Source organism: Hyperoodon ampullatus (genome assembly GCF_949752795.1).
Source record: "Hyperoodon ampullatus genome assembly, chromosome: 15".
NCBI lineage: Eukaryota > Metazoa > Chordata > Mammalia > Artiodactyla > Ziphiidae > Hyperoodon > Hyperoodon ampullatus.
In genome coordinates this window covers 86,175,359-86,192,688 of record NC_136928.1, presented here as the reverse complement: position 1 = coordinate 86,192,688, position 17,330 = coordinate 86,175,359, and the positions used below count along the sequence as shown (strand labels likewise).

The 17,330-nt window shown below is 39.6% G+C and overlaps 1 protein-coding gene across 1 annotated transcript; it reads left to right on the top strand.

Annotated features, from left to right (window-relative positions):
• Window positions 1-1,069: 1,069 nt before the first annotated feature.
• On the top strand, window positions 1,070-14,749 carry LOC307064262 (solute carrier family 28 member 3-like; the record flags this gene model as incomplete). The annotated part of the gene is given in 8 exon segments (XM_079720740.1): window positions 1,070-1,153; window positions 4,490-4,593; window positions 5,258-5,358; window positions 5,361-5,547; window positions 5,665-5,787; window positions 5,789-6,362; window positions 6,499-6,617; window positions 14,557-14,749. Coding segments are annotated over 8 exon segments (1,485 nt in total).
• Window positions 14,750-17,330: the final 2,581 nt, after the last annotated feature.

The following is a 17,330-nucleotide window of genomic DNA, read 5'->3' as shown; positions in this document are numbered from 1 at the left end:
GTGTGTTGTGAATGCCATTTTTAGAATTCCACTTTGATTTATGTCAAGTATTTTTTATTGTAACTTTTATCCCGATTTTTCAGTAGTGGCTCTAGGTATTACCTTTTACATACATAACTTATCATAGTCTCCTGGTGTTGACATTTTATCATTTTGAGACAAGTGTAGATGTCTTACCTCTCTTTAAATGCCTTTACTCTCCTCACTTATATTATTGTTTTAAATATTTTCTCTGCATACGTTGACAGCCAAATCATACAATGCTATGATGTTATGTCTGACTTTGAAACACAATTTAGATAACTCAAGAGAAAAAATATTTATTGTATTTACCCATATTTTTGCATACTAAGCTCTTTTTCCTTCTTAATGTTTCTAGTTTTTTTAAAAATAATTTGTCTTTTCTTTAGAGAACTTTAGAGAATTTAGTCACTCTTTTAAGATAAGTGCTGACAAAATCTTTTAGTTTCTCTTCATCTAAGATGGCCTTGATTCCTTCTTCATTCCTGTAGAATATTTTTTTGTGATATGGAATTGTAGGTTACAATTCTTTATTTTTTTTAACTTAAAAAAACTTTATAAAAAAACCCCAGAACATTTAAACTTTAAAGTAGTTTTGGGGGATGAAGACAAATATTTGTTAAGGTCCACTATATCTATTACTTCAAATATATTATCTGAAGCCTAATACAGCACCGGTAATATAAGAAACATTCAAGTAAGGGTAGTTAGTAGTATTGCATACATTATCTCATTTAATCATCAAAACAGTCCCATGACTCTGGGACAGATTATTATTATATCTATTTTACAGGAAGTAAAACTGAGGTCCAGAGAAATTAGGTGACTCGCCTAAAGTCACGTCCGTTCCATCATTCCTTGCTTTACAATGCGAAGCTAGAAAGACTATTCTGGCTTATCTAAATTTATTCATTGGTCCAATCATTTAACAAATATAGATCACCCACTCTGTGCCAAGATCAATGATAGGGCCTGGAGGGAGCTCAGTCCCATGCTTCCAGAGTCAGTGGGGTAAGTAGACATTAAATGGAGATGACAAATCAGCGTGATGGGTGCTGAGAGAGAAGCAGAAGACCTGGAGAAGCATGACGCCAGGGCACCAAGTCCAGCCTGGGAAGGGTTCTCCAAAGAGGTAAGACTAGTGGAACTGTTTCACCCAGGACTCCTACAGAAGGACTCAGTCAGAAGGGTGGCCTAATAGTTCATTTTCCAAGGTCTCTGGCAACCCCAAGTTCCAGCTGCCCAGCGGCAAATATGGCACAGTGCTCAACTACCCAGAATGCAAGTGGGCCTTTAGATAGCTGGAAACTATTTCCACATATCATGCCAGTGACTGACCACAGTCACCGGGGCTGCTTGGCATCAGACACTGTGGATAACGTTGAAACATCAGTGCCTGGCATGGACTAGGCACTAATACATATTTGTATTCCCTTCCTCCCCTGACATTATTCCCCAACTCTGTCTGGTTCCTGGGTTCTGATACCTTAACTGGGCTCTTTTACTGCATGCCACAGTCTCTCTCTCTCTCTCTCTTTTTTTAATTTTTGAATTTTATTCTATTTTTTATACAGCAAATTCTTATTAGTTATCTATTTTATACATATTAGTGTATATATGTCAATCCCAATCTACCAATTCATCACACCACCACTGTTCCCGCCACTTTCCCCGCTTGGTGTCCATATGTTTGTTCTCTACATCTGGGTCTCTATTTCTGCCCTGCAAACCGGTTCATCTGTACCATTTTTTTTAGGTTCCACATATATGCATTAATATATGATATTTATTTTTCTCTTTCTGACTTACTTCACTCTGTATGACAGTCTCTAGGTCCATCCACCTTTCTACAAATGACCCAATGTCATTCCTTTTTATGGCCGAGTAATATGCCATTGTATATATGTACCACATCTTCTTTATCCATTCATCTGTCGATGGGCATTTAGGTTGCTTCCATGACCAGGCTATTGTAAATAGTGCTACAATGAACATTGGGTATGTGTGTCTTTTTGAATTATGGTTTTCTCAGGGCATATGCCAGGTAGTGGGATTGCTGGGTCATATGGTAATTCTATTTTGAGTTTTTTAAGGAACCTCCAAACTGTTCTCCATAGTGGCTGTATCAATTTACATTCCCACCAACAGTGCAAGAGGGTTCCCTTTCCTCCACACCCTCTCCAATATTTGTTGTTTGTAGATTTTCTGATGATACCCATTCTAACTGGTGTAAGGTGATACCTTATTGTAGTTTTGATTTGCATTTCTCTAATAATTAGTGATGTTGAGCAGCTTTTCATGTACTTATTGGCCATCTATATGTCTTCTTTGGAGAAATGTCTATTTAGGTCTTCTGCCCATTTTTTGATTGGGTTGTTTGTTTTTTTAATTTTGAGCTGCATGAGCTGCTTATGTATTTTGGAGATTAATCCTTTGTCTGTTGATTCGTTTGCAAATATTTTCTCCCAATCTGAGGTTTGTCTTTTTGTTTTGTTTGTAGTTTCCTTTGCTTTGCAAAAGCTTTTAAGTTTCATTAGGTCTCATTTGTTTATTTTTGTTTTTATATCCATTACTCTAGGAGGTGGATCAAAAAAGATCTTGCTGTGATTTACGTCAAAGAGTGTTCTTCCTATGTTTTCCTCTAAGAGTTTTATAGTGTCTGGTTTTACATTTAGATCTCTAATGCATTTTTTTTAAATTATTTATTTATTTTTGGCTGTGTTGGGTCTTCGTTTCTGTGTGAGGGCTTTCTCTAGTTGTGGCAAGCAGGGGCCACTCTTCATTGTGGTGTGTGGGCCTCTCACTAGCGGCCTCTCTTGTTATGGAGCACAGGCTCCAAATGCACAGGCTAAGTAGCTGTGGCTCACAGGCCTAGTTTCTGCATGGCATGTGAGAACTTCCCAGACCAGGGCTTGAACCCATGTCCCCTGCATTGGCAGGCAGATTCTCAACCACTGCGCCACCGGGGAAGCCCTTTAATGCATTTTGAGTTTATATTTGTGTATGGTGTTAGGGAGTGTTCTAATATCATTCTTTTATATGTAGTTGTCCAGTTTTCCCAGCACCACTTATTGAAGAAATGGTCTTTTCTCCATTGTATATCCTTGCCTCCTTTGTCACAGATTAGTTGACCATAGGTGTGTGGGTTTATCACTGGGCTTTCTATCCTGTTCCATTGATCTATATTTCTGTTTTTATGCCAGTACCATATTGTCTTGATTACTGTAGCTTTGTAGTATAGTCTGAAGTCAGGGAGTCTGATTCCTCCAGCCCTGTTTTTTTTCCTCAAGACTGCTTTGGCTATTCGGGGTCTTTTGTGTTTCCATACAAATTTTAAGATTTTTTGTTCTAGTTCTGTAAAAAATGTCAATGGTAATTTGATATGGATTGAACTGAATCTGTAGATTGCCTTGGGTAGTAGAGTCATTTTCACAATATTAATTCTTCCAATTTAAGAACAAGGTATGTCTTTCCATCTGTTTGTGTCATCTTTGATTCCTTTCATCAGTATCTTATAGTTTTCTGAGTACAGGTCTTTTACCTCCTTAGGTAGGTTTATTCCTGGTATTTTATTCTTTTTGTTGCAATGGTGAATGGGGTTGTTTCTCCTTAATTTCTCTTTCTGATCTTTCATTGTTAGTGTATAGGAATGCAAACGATTTCTGTGCATTAATTTTGTATCCCGCAACTCTACCAAATTCATTGATTAGCTCTAGTAGTTTTCTGGTGGCATCTTTAGGATTTTCTATGTATAGTATCATGTCATCTGCAAACAGTGACAGTTTTACCTCTTCTTTTCCGATTTGGATTCCTTTTATTTCTTTTTCTTCTCTGATTGCTGTGGCTAAAACTTCCAAAACTATATTGAATAATAGTGGTGAGAGTGGACAACCTTGTCTTGTTTCTGATCGTAGAGGAAATGTTTTCAGCCTTTCACCATTGAGAATGATGTTTGCTGTGGGTTTGTCATATATGGCCTTTGTTATGTTGAGGTAGTTTCACTCTATGCCCACTTTCTGGAGAGTTTTTTTCATAAATGGGTGTTGAATTTTGTCAAAGGCTTTTTCTGCATCTATTGAAATCATCATATGGTTTTTATTCTTTAATTTGTTTCTATTCTTCTATGTCAGGTTCACTGATTGGCCTGCTATCATCTCAAATAAGATGGTAAGTTCATCCAGTAAGCTTTTTAATTTAGTTATTGCATTTTTCAATTCTAAAATCTCCATTTAGTTTTTCTTTATATCTTCAATTTCTTTATTGAGACTAATTTATCAGGCTGAATTTAAGTCCTTTCTGATAATTCCAATATCTGTCACATTAGTGTTGACATCTGTTGATTGTCTTTTCTCATTCAAGTTGAGATTTTCCTGGCTTGTGGTGCAATGAGTGATCTCCATTTATATCCTGGACATTTTAGGTATTATGTAATGAGACTCGATCTTGTTTAAATCTTCTGCTTTTGAAGGTTTCCTGTGACACTGCAGTGTTAGGAGAAGGAGTTATGCTGTCTCAGTACTGCCAGGTGATGGTGGGGTGCCATGTCCCCACTCTGCCTCCGTTGCTACCGTGGTGGGTACCCCATTACTGCTCCCCACATGGTCTCCACTAATATTATGGAGGGAGCTACTTACCACCCAGTAAAGGTGAAAGTCCCACCTCCCCACTTAAGCTTCTCTGACAGTATCCCAGCAGGGAGAAGATGCTACATTACAACCAGGTGAGGGTTTCATTCTTCTTATTATTATTTTTGAATATCTCATGTGATTTATTGAGTACTGTACTGAAAGTGGAAAACAGAGTGGTTGTGGGTACAGAATCGTTGTAAGTGTATCGGTTGTTTACCTTGATGATTATATAGCTGACTGGGAGTTGCCACTGCCCAGCATCCCGAGGGTATAGAGAGACTGACTATCATACCACATATCACAAGCCTGGGGAAAGATTAAAATTGAAAATTCATAGTAGGTTTTACAGAATGCTTATCAGTTTTGCACCATCAAAAAGTAAAGCCAAAAACTCATAAATCAGATTTTCCTCGGTGAGCTGGGGAGTGAACCCGGCATCTGGCCCTTCATCTGACACATCAGGGAAGAGGCATCAGAGACCGTCTGTGGTTCCCATGCACAGGAGTCTTCTTCCCAGAGTAAAAATGGGCCGGGAGGAATCAAGATAATGAGAAGGATTAATGAGGTACAGGAGATCTCCAGCCCAGACATCTGAAAAAAATTCGGAGCCCAGCCAAATCCGTGAGCAGCAAAAACTCTGTGGAGCTGCAGAGGATGGCAGCCCTCACAGCCAAGGGCTGTAGCAACACTGGCTTTCAGAGTGATGAAGACTCTTTGAAAACTGGAACACATCAGGAAATGGCAACTTACTAAGGAGTAGAGTTTTGCAAAACAGAGAGCAAGAAAAGGCCAAACAGGGCAAAGAGCAAGTCACCACTGAGCAGGATTCTTCAAGAAAGCATGAAGATGAGGGGGATGTTCAAGAGATGCATCAAAAAGGGTGTCTGGGGCTTCCCTTGTGGTGCAGTGGTTGAGAGTCCGCCTGCCGATGCAGGGGAGACACGGGTTCGTGCCCTGGTCCGGGAAGATTCCACATGCTGCGGAACGGCTGGGCCTGTGAGCCATGGCCGCTGAGCCTGTGCGTCCACAGCCTGTGCTCCACAATGGGAGAGGCCACAACAGTGAGAGGCCCGCCTACCCGCCGAAAAAAAAAAAGGGGGTGTCTGGCTCTGGTGATCGTGGCCTCCGTGCTGAACTTTTGGAGCCCTTCCTCTTTTCGTGATCACAGTAGTTGCCATCTTCTTTGTGATCTGGGATTACTTCATGGCCAAATATGAGTCTCAAATTGCTCAGTTCCTTCCTCCTGGCCAAAGACTTCTGGACAGCCATTGGTTCTGGCTGAAGTGGGTGATTTGGGCCTGCCTAATCCTGGGAGTTATTTTCTGGCTGGTCTCTGACACCACCAAACTGGGTCAACAGCAGCTGGTGTCCTTCAGTGGACTCATAATGTACATTATCCTGACATTTCTATTTTCCAAGCACCCAACCAAAGTTTACTGGAGGCCTGTCTTTTGGGGTATTGGGTTACAGTTTCTTCTTGGGCTTTTGATACTAAGGACAGAACCTGGATTTATGGTTTTTGATTGGCTGGGGAAACAAGTTCAGACATTCCTGGAGTACACTGATTCTGGCCCCTCATTTGTCTTTGGTGAGAAATATAAAGACCACTTTTTTGCATTTAAGGTCCTGCCCATCGTGGTTTTCTTCAGCACTGTGATGTCCATGTTGTACTACCTCGGATTGATGCAGTGGATTATTAAAAAGCATTCCTGTGTCCACATCGAAGCAAGAAGAAAGGAGAGACGATGCAACAGGAAGTCCCCATTCTGAGGCAGGCACCACAGTCTCTGATTGGGAGGACCACTACAAATTGTGACCATCAACCATGTTTGTTTGAGAGGTTAGACAGGTAATGCTAGTGACTATGGGAACATCTCCTGATGAATCTGTAGTTGCTTTTGGCAATATATTTGTTGGACAGACAGAGTCTCCACAGCTGGTCCAACCATATTTACCATACGTCACTGAGTCCTCATTCTTATTTTATTTTATTTTTTTTTGCGGTATGTGGGCCTCTCACTGTTGTGGCCTCTCCCATTGTGGAGCACAGGCTCCGGAAGCACAGGCTCAGCGGCCATTGCTCACGGGCCCAGCCGCTCCACGGCATGTGGGATCTTCCTAGACTGGGGCACAAACCCGCATCCCCTGCATTGGCAGGCGGACTCTCAACCACTGCGCCACCAGGGCAGCCCCTCATTCTTATTTTTAAATAGGCTTTTATTCTGTGTGGATGTTTTATGTGGATGAGCATTTGCCCAGACAAGAGTGGGGAGGACAGAAAGTGTGTCCTCACTGTAACTAAGCTGGAGGGACAAGAAAGAGAGGGCAAGGTCAGTTATAGAAGGAGATCATAAGCAAGAGGATGAGGAAGGAAATGATTCAACAAATACCACTCTTCAGAGTTCCAGGGATTCTTATGTCCTAAGGTTGGGGTGCTACACACAGACCAGGGCATTCATCCACACCCCTCCACCATCTAGTGAATTGATAAACCTGATTAGCAGAGGCACAAGCACCAAGACAGAGAGGGGAGAGAGCATACGCACGGCAGGTGTGGAGGGGGGATGGAATATTTACAGTGTGGCTTTGTGTCGGTCACACGTGGAAAGGTACAGTCGGGTGTACACAAAAATAACTGGCCATAAATTGTTAAATATTATAATTGGTTACTAAAATAACTTAACTCCTCTCAAAAACAGGATGATGCATTATAATTCTTAACTGAAGAAATGGTAGACTGGGAATACACCCTTGCAATGTCCTTCTGAGTGTGTTTTCTGTGCCACAACAGAGTTTTTACGTAAACATAAATCAAATGTTCTATAAAAACCAGTTTAGAAGGCCAAAAAAAAAAAAAAAAGAAAAAAAAAGAAAAGAAAAAAGGAAAAAGAAAACCAAGAATGGAAACAACCATCATGGGATGTGCAAGAAGCAATGAATTTATTTAAAGTGGATATTTACCTCTGAATACATAAATGCCTGGGGTATTTTCTCCATGCAAACTTGGGTTGTAATGAACAATTTGGGTGGAAAATAGGGTATACCTCTATCGCACAATGACTGATAAAACATGTCTTTATGAAATTATCTCAGTGGTGTATTCTTCTGATTCCACTAGATTTGAAGAGCTATATGATTTAGGCAGAAATATGTCATAAAATTGTATAGTTTCAACAATCATTGAAAGTGTTGTTTTGGCATAAGAAGGAAAAGATTTGAGCAGTTTCTTCTCTCTCTTGGTGTTTTTCTCTATCCATTTGGCAACTGACACATTAGCAAAGAAAGTTTAATTGTGGATTTACTTTGCTTTCCACATGACATGTAAAACATTCCCTATATTCCTGATATTAACTGAGTCAAGGAAACTTCCATTACATAACAGCTCCCTTAGTTAAGTGACTTTTTGGCTGCCATCCACTTTTAGGAGGTAGTAAAAATTATTAAGAAATCAGGCTTTTTTTTTGCCAGGAATCTACACTTTTCAAAAAAGAAATTTAAGAAAGAGATTGAGAAAAGGTAATTCCAGGTTTTCTTTAGAACAGTAAAATTCACCTCTTTTAAAATCACCTTCTGAAAACTTAAGTTCACAGTGATGATACAGATGCAGTAAACCCAAGATTCAATCCTGTTCTTAATCCCCAGGAACAATGGAGAGTTTAACTTGAAAAAAAAAATTCATTAAAATAAAAAGAAAGTAGAAAGGTTTTTTTTTTTTGGTACTTCAAATTGAGATTTATTAGCTAATTTCTATAAATAAGAGTAATTTATTTCTCCATTCTTCTATTACATTGAAATTTTACTAGTATTGTGGATATAATGTGATATTCTTAAATTCAGCTAAATTTTATGAGCTTTGTCCGTGTTGGCAAAATTTGACAGTGAAGTAGTGGGTTCAGGAATATAATTTTGAATGGTATACACTTATGATTTATGAAAAAAACAGCTTTAGGGGGTGTTATACCTCATGTATACTTGCATATAAAAACTCATATACATCAATTATATGCAAAGCCCATTATTTTTAGGCACTTTCACTTGTAAATTAGAATTACAAATATGTCTATTACAAAAGGGACATAAAAAAATAGGACCTTAACTTCAGAAATAGTCATCATTAAAAACAGTGTATTTTAAAAACAATTATATCAAATTTAACATCAAACTTTAATTTCTTCTCCTTGATCATTCTTCCCAGACTGCCTCAGTTTTCAGAGATTGTTCCTCTTCAAATTCATGAATTAACCACACAGAGAATCACTTTGGAGTATCTCTCATCCTGTGCTCTTATCTGTTGTTTGGTTTGCAATGTTATTTTTTAGTGTTTATGTCCCTTTAACCATTGTCTATCTTTATATTCCTCAGAACCCCTGACACTGTTTAATAAGTGTTATTGACATAAAAACCAGAATTATTCATAATTTTTTATGCCTTCAACATGCCTATTTATTTAAAGTCTATGAAAGCTGTGATATATTAGTTTTTTGCTTTCTGGGACTTAGAGAGAAATCGCTTCCTAATTGGCTGGTGCCCAGAGCATGACCCTGTCTCTCATCTGCAGAGTGGACAGATCTTCTGTGGACGGGGAGTCTTATCACATACCTGTCAGAGCCTTTATCATCGGGAACCTAATTCCTTCACCTTCACCTTGGCTTCACTATGCATAAATGTGAGTGGTTCGGCTCACAGCCAGGGGTTCCAAGCTAATTCAAATATTTGGGGTAACATTACAGGCTACTGTGGTCCAAGAGGTGCTCAGCATCATATGGACATGTAGTAAATTTAAAATTATAATGATGAAAACAAAGTACAAGTTTTTATGTAATTAAACTTTCTAGTTAAGTCAAAATTTTGATACCTAATCAAAACTCTTTGTAAAATTTACCCTTGTAATAGCACTGAATTGAATATAACTGGATTTTTGTTTGAGGACTGAGTCTCTTAAGGGCTTCAGGTCCCAATCAAATAATATTCCATCCAGAGTAGATACTGAAGTGAACTTGTTTTCTTGTGATTTATCTTTTTTTTGTTAATACTGTAGGGGATATATTTCAATTTAAGGTCATCTTCATTTAGGTTCAGCTTAATTAAGATTGAGGGGTCATACCACCTACAACAGCATTTCTTTTTGCTTCTCTTTTTAAAATTTTGTGTTGTAGAAATCATGTTTTTCCTGTCTCAATCATCAAAAAGCTTTGCAAACAAATTAATTGAAGTAATACATGTCAAGGATACATCATAACCAACACGAAGATATGCATGTCCACCTTGGTAGGTGTCACTACTATACTTTAATCCATAGTTTTCCTAATTTGAGCATTATTGAAACTTTTTAAAAACTAAATGGATTTTATGTGAGGAAATAATAATACATGCAAATGACTTTAGAAAATAAAATATAGAACATAGAAAATGCCCTTTCTGAAAGCATTGCCCTCTGACACTCCCAATAAGGTAAGTTTGAATTGCATTTCTAAATGCCACATATAGAGAAGATTCCAGAAACACAAAGGTAATTTGCTTAACTGCTTGGAACTTTAAAATTCAAAACTTCTGACAAACATGAGATTGCCTGGAAGTATGGTTTGAAAAAGGGATGTAAATATATACTATTGGGAGGTAATTATTCATGAGTCTGGTGTTTCTGTACATCTTCTAAGCAAAGGTTCAAGAATATTCTCACAACAGATAGCCTTGGAAAGATAAAAATATCATCTCCCTCCAGAGAGATTTAGAAATATCTCTGCCCAGAGACATTCCAAGGCAATAAATCTAGAGACGTCTCCTACCCTCCCCAGGGAAGCCCTTGTAGGAAAGAAAATCTCTCCCTGGAGATGGGAGAGGCAGGTTTGTCAGCAGTCCCCAAAAGTTGAGGGTCTCCCAATCACAAAATTCCTCAGCTGTGACACAGTTGCTACCTGGACCACCTCTGTATCACCCCAGGAGGACTCGGAGGCCATGAGGAAACAATGTGAAGAGGAAGTTCATGTGGCCCATGTAGGTCCTTTGTTTCTTGGTCAGCCACATCTGTGGATGTGTGGTTAGCCAATCCAGAAGCCCTGCTTCTTAGGGCCTGCCCCACCCCATGGGCACATACCCAGCACATCTTCAGGGAAAGAGGTCATAAATATTTTCAGAATATTCCTGCAGAATATTGCAGAAATTCCTGCAACTTTCTTATTTAGCTGTGCATTAAATTTTTCAGAGGGTTATGAAATCAGAAAATACCTTGTTTTGAAACAGATTAAAATAGTCATCTAGTGCCTATTTTTATCTCCAAAATCCATGGAATATCTCATATTTCAAGCATTTCCTTCAAGACGTACTCTAAAATGCAGTTTGAAAGTTCCCTGTGTTTTGAGGAGTCCTGGACCACCTCACAGGCTGAATGAAAGGAGAGACATAGGGTGGGAGGTGTGAAGTGTTGCTAAATGGTCCATGGTCACAGCAGTCGAATTGCTCCTGGATTGGTTGACACTCATTGTGATGAGCAGGGGAGAATCTGCTTTTTGTCAGCTCTCCATATTTGCAGATCACCAGTCCCAAGACATCCATCCTCCTTGGAATCTCGTGCACAAATTCTAAGCATTAGCATGTGGATGTCTTAAAATGGAACGAGGCAACAAGGTTGAAAGAGCTCCCACATGCACTGATGGTACCAAGATACTGGCTGGTGTCCTCACGTCAGAGGGAAGCTGGTAAAAGTGAATTCCAAGTTACTCTATTACTAGAAAGGCAGTGCCTCACACACTGCACCTTTTGGTTTCCTTTATTCTACTTTAATTAGGAATAAACTCTAACCACTATGCAGCTAGAGTTTTATTCATTTGGCTGTAGCGACAGGCATAAAAATAAACAAGGAGAGTAGAGGAAGAGGACGGTGCCTCGAGCAGTGAGACGTCTGAAAATGATTTTGTGTAACATAGCAGACTTCCCATAACTTGAATATGCTGTTTCCCAGGGAGCCATACTTAGGTAAACTGTCACCAGTTCTCTATTTTCCCGATAGTCGACACATTATAGCTGGCGTTTTTGAGGTGCTATGTGCTGTGATGTGTTGGTGTCAGTTTTTCCTTATTCCTCTGCTCTGTGCAGCAGAACAGCAGTATTTTAATAACTCAATTTCTGATATTCAGAGCTTAGACATAGGCTCCAATTTGCACATTTTTAGACTTATTTCTGGCTTCATGAATACTGGACAGTTCGTGAACATTTCACAAAAATTGCAGGTTGATTTCTCCACTTCACACCCCATCTTTCACATTTGCCTGTGCAATTAGGGTGACTGGAAGTGATTTTCGGCTCAAGAAAAATGCTGTCAATCGAGTTTGCCATAAGCAACAGTTTTTTCTTTAAAGGTGTTCTGAAACAGGTAATTGGATTGAAATTTTATTTTCTTTTCAAAAAGCAAAACATATTGATCTGTAAAAGGCTATATTTTATTTAAAACACGTTCTTTAAAATCAGCCCAGGGCTTCCCTGGTGGCGCAGAGGTTGAGAGTCCGCCTGCCGATGCAGGGGACGCGGGTTCGTGCCCCGGTCTGGGAGGATCCCACGTGCCGCGGAGCGGCTGGGCCCGTGAGCTATGGCCGCTGAGCCTGCGCGTCCGGAGCCTGTGCTCCGCAACGGGAAAGGCCACAACAGTGAGAGGCCCACATACCACAAAAAAAAAAAAAAAAAAAAAAAAAAAAAAAAAAAAAATCAGCCCAGTTGGTGCTGTCTTACTATAAAGAGGTAATTGAGCTCTTGGGAATTGCAAACCCAGAGACGTGGTCTATTAGGGGACATTTGGAAATTGTATACTTTTCCTGGAAGTGACAGTATTTCTGAAATCCTCCAGGACTCCCTGTGGCTCTTCCTGGTAGCAATCTTCTTGATTAAGAAGGTTCCTAGATGGTTGAAATGTCTAGGAAGAGCATGAAAAAAAAAAGGGACCAGCTCAGTGCCTTAGTAGAGTCACTCATTAACTCAGAAGTGACCATGGTTTTGCTCTAAGGCTACAGGTCTCTGGCTACAAGCCCCTCAGGTGAACATTCCCCTCGGCTTCTGTCTCCCATGTGGTGAATCTTGAATTAAGGTTTAACAAGTTACTCTGCACTTTGTCCTCTCCGTGTGAAGACTTGGTTGCATTAAATGACTACTTAATAATTTCTAAAGCTAAGAACTCAGCACAAATGACTAAGAGAAAAATAAGTCCTCCTTCACAAAGAGGAGGACAAAAGAAATGAAGAGGAACATCTAGACATAAACCCACCTAATGTATAGAATTTAAAATGTATAGGACCTTTTTTTAAACAGCAGGGTAGGGAGAGGTAATTCACTTAAGAGGGTTGCATCAAACGTGGACGGGGAAGACCCACAGACACAGAAAACAGACTTATGGTTATCAGAGAAAATGCGGGGGAAAGGAAAGTGTGGGAAGGGTAAATTGGGTGTATGGGATTAATAGATGCACACTCCTACATGCAAAATAAACAACAAGGTCCTATTGTATAGCAGAGGGAACTATATTCAATATCCTGTAATAAACCATAATGGAAAAGAATATATATATATGTATATATATATATATATAAAACTGAATCACTTTGCTATAGAGCAGAAAATAATATAACATTGCAAGCCAAAAGTACTTCAATAAAAATAAAAATATAAGAAAAACTGTGGATCTTGGAGCATCTGTTGGAGACAAAGGCACCCTGTTCTTGCGACCCAGAGGGCTTATTGTTACCTGGTTACCAGTCAGCCACGCCCTAGAGCCACGGCTGACACCCACCCTGTCAGCTGAAGGGGCTTCATGGCCTCGGCCCTCTGAGCTTGTCCTGAGTGTGTTCCTACTCTGTTTTCAGCCAAGCTGGCTCTAGTGATGACCCACTGCTGCTCTCAACAGGACTAGGCCTCAGGTGGCCTGAGGTTCTAGCTCTACAATAGACTAAAAAATACTTCTTTTCTTCTTTCAAACATATATCCTTGGCTTGTCTAGAATTGCCAAAAGGGTAAGAAATTATCCATCAGTAAAGTATAATGGAAAAGAGGCTCATGAGTCTGGTTCATTTGGGTTTAAATTGTGTCTCTAACATATTTACCAGTTGTGAAACTTCAGGCAAATGACTTAATTTAGCTGAGGTTTAATTTCAATGATTATGATGTATATTTTATAATCCCTCCCACTCCCAATATCACACACACTAGATATTTTGGACCGCTAGAATTTGATCAGAGAGGTACATGTTGTCTGGCTTGTTGGCTGCCTGTCACCATCTCTGTTCCAGACCATGGAGAACAGAGGCCTCCATAAGGCATCCATTATTTAAAAATATTTATTGATGGGGCTTCCCTGGTGGCGCAGTGGTTGAGAGTCCACCTGCTGATGCAGGAGACATGGGTTCGTGCCCCGGTCTGGGAAGATCCTACATGTCGCGGAGCGACTGGGCCCGTGAGCCATGGCCGCTGAGCCTGCGCGTCCGGAGCCTGTGCTCCACAACAGGAGAGGCCACAACAGTGAGAGGCCCGCTGGATCATGGACACAGAGAACAGGCTGGTGGTTGCCAAGGGGGAGGGGGTTGGGGGAGGGATGGAGTGTGAGTTTGGGACCAGCAGATGCAAACTAGTATATATAGGATGGATAAACAACAAAGTCCTGTTGCATAGCACAGGCAACTATATTCAATATCCTGTGATAAACTATAATGGAAAAGAATATAAAAAAATAGTATATAGATGTATAACAAGCACTTTTCTGTAGAGCATTAATTAACACCACATTGTAAATCAACTATACTTCAATTAAAAAAAAGTTATTGAGCACCTGCTATGTGAAGGGTCCTGAACACTCTTCTCAGTTCTAGGATAGAACAAACACAGTGCAAAGAAAATCAAAATCCTTGCTTTTGTGGTGCTTCTGTTCTAGAGGGAGAGGCAACCAACGGAAATACAGCCTGCTCACCTGCATCTCCCTACCCCCTGCAATCGTGGCCATCGGGACCCTGTCCTGTCTTTGGGCAGCAGCCGCCGGTTCTGCACTCCTGAGGAATCCTTCTCCTATGGGCTTACATCGGCACATGCAAAGTCTGCAAAGTGCCCCTTTACAAAGTTTCATGTAGATGTATTTTCAATGGGCTCATGGGGGGAGGTGAGCGCAGCGTCCTTCTAGGCCACCATCTCCATCTCCTCTCCTATCTTTTATGTTGAGCTTATTACCATGCATCATCACGAATCTCTTTTTTCCCAACAAGAGGCGGTATTGTGCCAGCTGGATGTTGAATACATAGGAGAATATCAGAGAATCCAAAAGCAATGGTTTCGAAAAGCTAATGTAATTGATTGCCTTTATCTGATGATCACAGCTAGGATTCTGGAGTTTGGTCCAGGGGTCCAAGAATGACATGGCTGAACTTTCTGCAGATTTCTGTCTTTCCTCCTTGGTCACCTTATGGTTATAGCCATATGCAGCATTGTGCTTGCTTCCAGTCCCAAAGAAGGGAAATAGCTGAAAAAGAACTCGCCAGTTGAGGCAGCCTGTATCCAGTGGGATTACTCGGAAGCCGCAGGCAGGGACTGTCCTCCAGGTGAGGCGCAAGAACCGTATGGAGGGTCCACTTTTCCCTGACTCTTTGTCAGCTTTAAGATGGACATATAGCCACCCAAATAAAATTCATCTTCTGTTTATTAGGAAGGAAGCAAAAGTGGATAAAGAGTAGACTAGCAGCCATCTTCTCTGATACAGGTAGAAATAAATAACCCCAGTTTTCTTCGTGCCATCGTAATGTTTTGTAGTAATAAATTTAGCATTTACATAGCACTTTAAACCTTTTCAAGTATTATTATTATTATTATTATTATTATTTTGCATTACGCGGGCCTCTCACTGTTGTGGCCTCTCCCGTTGTGGAGCACAGGCTCCGGACGTGCAGGCTCAGCGGCCATGGCTCACGGGCCCAGCTGCTCCGCGGCATGTGGGATCCTCCCGGACCGGGGCACGAACCCATGCATCGGCAGGTGGACTCTCAACCACTGCGCCACCAGGGAAGCCCGCAAGTAATTTTATATCTGTTTCTATAGCTTTATATTTGTTTGCTACACTTTTCTACTAAATCACTGGAAATATTTGTCACTTCCTACAACCACAAAAACTGGAAAGTTCATTCAGATGATTAATGATGTCGTTTTATGTATTCCTCCTTGTTATCTACATAATTTCTTTAACCCAGTTTCCTTCTGATAGCTTTTCCATTGCTAGACTAGATATTAATTTGACAAAATTTGTCAAAACTTTTGCAAATGCCATAAATCCTGTTAGGAATTCATTATTCAAGGTACAAAATAGAATGAGCTTTACAGAGCTTTTAACAGAGTCAGTGAGCCTGAGGCAATTGCTTCAGTTTTTGCTCTAAATAAGGGGCCACCACGCACAGTGCTATTACCTTGACTTCCTACCACTGCCAGCAACTGGCTGACACAATTTATTGCCATATAGAGAAGTATTTGTCATGGAAAATGGGTACTAAATGAAAAAGAATGAAAGCACCTTTTTTTCTTGATTTCTTTAGAATGAAAACCTCTAGGCGCTATCTGAGGACGTTTTTATTATTTTCTTCTTTCTGTCCTCTTTTCTCTGTCTCTTTTCTTAATCAGCATTTGACAGTTACAAGAAAAATCTGAACATTGATTCTCAGATGGTACCTTTCTCTGAGGAACCACCCTCCTCCACTTGGGTCACTGAGGTACTTCCCACCACCTTGAGTCTGTGTACCTTAGTCTCTCTAGATTCTGATCTGCTTGCCCCCAGTTCTATTCATGCCACCATTCTTCTTCAGAGGAGCTACCTGTGGTACATGGTTGAAACATAATCTATGAATTTCAGCTCTCTGACAATTTAAAATTAATATTACATAATTTCTCTCAATCTTGGACTGTTTTCAAAGTCTTAGATACGATTAATTTCAGCAATTTCACTGCATTTTTATAGCCTATATCTTTTCCTTACAATGAATGGAATTCTATATCCCCTACTTTCTTTTCATCTTCAGTTTGTGCTCTTGTTATCTCCTGAAATACTGACTTAAAGATAATTTTTGTTTAAGTTTTATATATTATTAAAACCCTTAATAAATTAGTATGTATATTTCAGGGGTTGGTTTCATGTGTAATATTGTATTTTACTATTAGGATACCAGATTCATTTTTTGTGGTAAATTTCACATTAAAAAAGGGCTTTAAACCAAACAATATTTTGTTTCTGAATACACGTGAACAAAAGAGTAATTAATACTATTTTTGGCTAAATCATATCTATCTCATTAATTTGGATAATACAAATAGTACTTTAAAATTCTTAAAATCCTTAACACAGTGCTCCCCATATACAACAAATGCTCAGTAATTGGTATATGAGTGTGTTCCATTATTCCCTCATTATTCCATGTAACAGAACAGTATTAGCTCAGTCATAAGAAAAAGGAAGTGTCTGCAAGCTTTAAATAAAATTGTTTAGAGATCGGAGTGAGAAGATGGGATCGGAGTAAGTAGCAAATCTTCATGGCTATCTAGCAATGTTCTAAGCAAAAATTTGGCAGATTATCTAGTATATTGTTTACTGAGCATCTAATTAAGATTATTTTTCTTTATACAAATTTTAAATTAAATTTAATTTATTTTTATACAGCAGGTTCTTATTAGTTATCC